Source organism: Sinocyclocheilus rhinocerous, unplaced genomic scaffold (assembly GCF_001515625.1).
Source record: "Sinocyclocheilus rhinocerous isolate Xijiao unplaced genomic scaffold, SAMN03320098_v1.1 scaffold6452, whole genome shotgun sequence".
In the NCBI taxonomy this organism is placed as follows: Eukaryota; Metazoa; Chordata; class Actinopteri; order Cypriniformes; family Cyprinidae; genus Sinocyclocheilus; species Sinocyclocheilus rhinocerous.
In genome coordinates this window covers 28,479-33,476 of record NW_015665076.1, presented here as the reverse complement: position 1 = coordinate 33,476, position 4,998 = coordinate 28,479, and the positions used below count along the sequence as shown (strand labels likewise).

At 37.6% G+C, this 4,998-nt stretch overlaps 1 protein-coding gene across 1 annotated transcript in view; it reads right to left on the bottom strand.

The window, feature by feature from the left end:
• LOC107731110 (voltage-dependent calcium channel subunit alpha-2/delta-2-like) overlaps positions 1-4,550 on the bottom strand; it is an 8,858-nt gene extending 4,308 nt beyond the window's left edge. The window contains exons 1-11 of the mRNA XM_016542100.1: positions 4,422-4,550; positions 4,285-4,344; positions 3,675-3,719; positions 3,232-3,355; positions 3,025-3,156; positions 2,840-2,897; positions 2,548-2,598; positions 2,351-2,471; positions 1,012-1,101; positions 745-816; positions 468-539 (exon numbers count right to left, since the gene is read on the bottom strand). Coding sequence (XP_016397586.1) covers positions 468-539; positions 745-816; positions 1,012-1,101; positions 2,351-2,471; positions 2,548-2,598; positions 2,840-2,897; positions 3,025-3,156; positions 3,232-3,355; positions 3,675-3,719; positions 4,285-4,344; positions 4,422-4,550 — 954 coding nt within the window. The remainder of the gene's footprint in view (positions 1-467; positions 540-744; positions 817-1,011; positions 1,102-2,350; positions 2,472-2,547; positions 2,599-2,839; positions 2,898-3,024; positions 3,157-3,231; positions 3,356-3,674; positions 3,720-4,284; positions 4,345-4,421) is intronic.
• Between the last annotated feature and the right edge of the window lie 448 nt (positions 4,551-4,998).

The following is a 4,998-nucleotide window of genomic DNA, read 5'->3' as shown; positions in this document are numbered from 1 at the left end:
TGGATTTGTTTCTTATAAACATGCAGCTTTTCGCTTCACAAGATGTTAACTGATGGACTGGAGTCGTATGTATTACTTGTGGATTATTGTGATGTTTTTATCAGCTGTTTGGACTCTCATTCTGACGGCACCCATTCACTGCAGAGGATCCATTGCTGAGCAAGTGATGTAATGCTACATTTCTCCAAATCTGTTTCATGCCACACTTTTCATGCAAACACGCAAATAAATTCATTTGTAGCATTAAGATTTTTTTATGTCAAAACTGGAGTATATGTGTTACATATTTAGCCTGTAATGCAATTATGCAAATTGGGATACAGCCAATCAGTGACATCATTTGAGGGGTCGTACACATGTAAAATAAAAAAATAAAAAAGTAATTTTGAGCCATTTATAGAAAGTCATGTCCCAGATATCACACATGTCCTAGTTTCATCTGCCACATTAATCACACACACACTTGCCTCGTCAATTGATTTAATTAGAGTTTTGATCGTCATCTCTCCTGATCGGCCATCAATCATTTGCCGGCGAATCTAGAAAAGACAGAAAGCAGATGTTAAAACTTATCCATGAGCTTCTGCTGATTTAACAGAAACTGATTCAGCCGAACGTCATATTTAACACATGAAGTGAGTGTGCCGGTGCCACCCACACTGAAAACAATGATTCATTTGTTATGAACAACAGAGAAAGAGTTCAACGAGGACAATCAGCACTTCAGGTTAGTGAAGATTGTACCTCCTGTTTGCTGCTGTCTTCTACTTCAGCATCCAGGAAGTCCAGCGTCACCGGCTCTGGCAAATCCTCCTCCTGCAATCAGCCAAAAATCAGGATAAATCAGGGTTATTACCGTTAACAGAAACTTCACCACCAGCCCCAGACCCTGTAAATGAACCACATCACACAAACTCAATAAACTCACAATGCTTTATGAGGCATCAGAGTATGACGAAACCAGAGCGGGCCGTATGTTTCACACACAGCAGGCGGTGAAGCGACTCTCACCAGTGCGTCCTGATAGACGTTGGTCCATTGCACCTGCTTGGCACTTCTTCCTGCCAGAACCATGGGGCGGCCCAACACGTCCAGATATTCCTGCCACACACATTCCTTTAAGCATTTTACCTTTCATTAATACGCCATTTGTGTTTGGCAAAAATCTAATATATATATTGATCATTTCTGATAATATCTATATTGAATTTTTCAATATTTAGGCCTACATATTTTCTCTGAAATAATGTTTGCTTTTTTCATTCAGAGGAACCACAAATTAAAAATGTATAGCACAAGACAAAAAAATAAAAAATACAGTAAAAAATGTGAATTCCAATAGAAATTATAATTGAATTAATTATATGTATCAATATAAAAATACATACTAATAACTAATATTGATATTTTCTGTGATTGACTCACAGAAATAAATCAGACATACAAGCTCAATTGTTGTTTTTGCTCCTGAAATTCGAATCATACAAATGAAGCGCCTTATATTTGTGAGCAGCGTGACACCAAACAATCAGGTACATAGCTACATTAAATTTGAAAATTGAGTGAATGTTGACAATGCTGCTTCAATTTTATATCGCCAATATTAGTGACATCATAATTGTGCTGCCCCACCGAGAACGTGAACACACGAACCTGCAGAGACCATCACATATCCCACAATTACCCCGGCAAATTAGACCGGAAACGAGCGGTTTCGCTGGAGGAAAGGGTTAATTATGAGGAACAAACACATCCAGAGGACAACAGCACACCAGAAATACAAGACGCTCAATGGTATCACGTTTTACAACAAAAGATAATTGTTGTGCTTCCACCTTTACACTTTATAAGACAATACTTGAAAGATGGATTCATTATTATTGTTAATGGAAAGCACAACAACAATAAAACAGTACAACGACAAACTAACTAATATAACATTTATAAATAAAAACTAATAAGACGAGGCATACATCACATGCTGTATTAGCCTATATATTGACAAATAAATCACAGAAAGTTTAGCAAACACGTGGAATTAAATAAATAAATAAATGAATAAATAAAAGAGCCTCCGTAGCATAAAGTCAGGTAAACAGCAAAGACAACAGACTATTTAAAACTAAAACAAAGAAGAGTAATACTAAATTGGCTTTCAGTGACAGTGCTAGAGAGTTTTTTTTTTTTGCCAAGACAACCAACATGTTCACCTTCTCTGGTTTAAGAAGGTTTTAAGTCTTTTAATTTACTTTTACATTTCACTTGAAAACCAAGTCCTCCGTCTGCTATCGTTTCCTCATAATTTTTGCCAAATTGGGCTATCAAATGAAAACTACTTTCAAAATCCAACAATCAAAAGTAGCTGACTGACCCTGGCCACATTGACGTAATCATCGTCGGAGAGTGTGTCGAGCATCTCTGTGACCGAAGCTTTGATCAGTTTGAGAGTAAGTCCACTGACACTGCCGCTCCTGTGAACGGAAAAATGTCCATTTTAAACAAAACCAGGCAAACGCGCAGCTCACAACAGCACACACAAATACTCACACGTCTACGAGGATGACCATATCTTTGGGCGAGGATGCTCCTTGAATGTACCTGAGGAAAACAACGACAATTTTAAGTATTATTAAGATCCGTTAAGTCCCAAACCTCAAACCTAAACTGACCAATCAATGGCTATCAACAGTTTCTACAGATGTAGACTATGGACAAAAAAGTTTATTTACTGCAGGTTAACTGGACAGTTTGGCTTCTGATTGGATGTCTCCAAACATAGTTACAGGTTCACTGAAAGAGAAAGGATTTAAACACTCAAAAGATACAGGAAATGTATTACCAGGGTCGTCGTCGTACATCATAAAGGTCAATCTTATCCGGCGCTTTCCAGGGAGCAGCTACAAGACAAAATATGTTACTTATTTGGGACATATGTGGTCTCAGGCTGCAATCCGATTGGTTGGTTTCACAATTTACGCAAAACGAACTATGATCTGCCTTAGTACATGTCGATCAGATGGTTACCTGGATAATATCTCGTGACACCGGTGGCGCTTCCAAACGCTTGCCAGAGCAACGACGGGTCGTCTCTGCTGTTCTCTATAAAGACTCGCTCTAACGCTTGCGTCCAGTTCAGCTCGTTCAGGATCACCGGAGCTACAGACAGACAGACACGTCATGAACTCTCATTGACTCATACAGAGATCTAATAGCATCAGTCTGGTTCCTCACCGCCTTTGTAGATGTCTGTGGGGATCTGGACAGCGGTGTGTGAGTAATTCACATGGTTTTTGAAGTTCGGATCATACATAAACTCCAGTTTCAATGACATCTGGGAATCAATGTCCTCACCGTCCTGATGAGAATCATGATATAATCAGAGTCCATGGTTTCAGCTTGAGTCCGATCTTTATTCCGAATTATTGTCATATGGTGATAAATGAACATGCAAAATAGTAGTTTAGGAGTTCAAGCAACCAGCTTCTAAAAACAAATGGTGTATGAATGTATGAATATTTCCTATTAACATAACAAGAAAGCATAATTTTCCTTTATTACATATGCTTTTCTTAAAATAGTTCACAGGCCCACTACATTAAATCTACATTGAAAGTCTACTAATACAATATTTTTTATATGTTGTTCTCATGGGCAATTGATAGACATGTACTCACATAGTCCATCTCTGCTTTAGAGTTATAATATTCAATATTTTCCTCCTGAAATAAACACACACAGAACAGAGATACAAAAATCTGCTGTTTAGGATCAGTTCGAGAACCTGAAGATTCAAATACAGATGTCCTCCACATGACAAACTCTTAGTTCAGCACAATTCACTCGTGCGGCCAGTCGAGCTGAACAGCTCTAATGAGTCAAATCAGTCAGAAAAACGAGACATCGCAATCTATTGGGTTTAAACAGACCCTCCAGCTACAGACTCACAGAAATCATGACTCACAGCGTGTGTGTGTTTGTCTGTAAAGCTCGTATCCGGATCAGAGAAACATAGATGTGAATGTCAGAGGAAAAAGAGCCTCAAGTATCGCAGATGAAAAAAAAGTGCAGCTTTCGATTCAAGAATGAAACGCTCGATTGGTGCGGTTCATTTTAATGAATCAGTTAAAACAACACAGGAGTCACTGGTCTGAATCGACTCGGATGACTCACTCACACATGCAAAAGCAATGTGATAAATGAAATTTCAAACTGAGTGAAAAGTATTGCGAAATGCACATAAGTGAACGTAAAAAACATAAAGTGGTGCTGTTAAAGTCGTCTGACCTTGATTCCATCCTGCCACCGATGATCTTTCTGAAGACGCTCCGCTTCACTTGCAAGTTTCTGGCAGAAAATATGAACCAGAACTGTTAAAAATAGTCTTTAAGGAAGAGCATGTGTGATTTTGTGTGTTTTCTCACCTCAAGTGCTTTGCGTTTCTTGGCCAGCAGTCTCTCGATGTCAGTCGCAACTTTCTCTACAATTTCTCGAGGCTTATTTCTGACCAAACTGAACTGTCTTCTCTTCTCACCGTAGATCTGAAACAACATCAAAGCATTCTCTTGATCATATAAATACACTACTACCGTTCAAAACAGTAATATTGTGAAATATTATTACAATTTAAAATAGCTGTTTTCTATTTGAATATATTTTTTAATTATAATCTATTCCTGTAATGCAAAGCTGAATTTTTCCAGTGTCACATGATCCTTCAGACATCATTCTAATATGGCGATTTGCTGCTAAAGAAAATTTCTGATTATAATTTTTTTTTAGCATTTTTTGATCAATAGAAAGTTCAAAAGAACAGCATTGATTTGGGAAAAAAAGGAAATCTTTTGTAACATTATAACAGTCACTTTCAATCAATTTAATGCATCCTTGCTAACTAGAAGTATTACTTAAAAAGATCTTACCCCAAACTTTTAATGGTACTGTATATCCTCTTGATGGTGCTAAATATATTTATATACCATCAAGAGGATTCATCAGCTG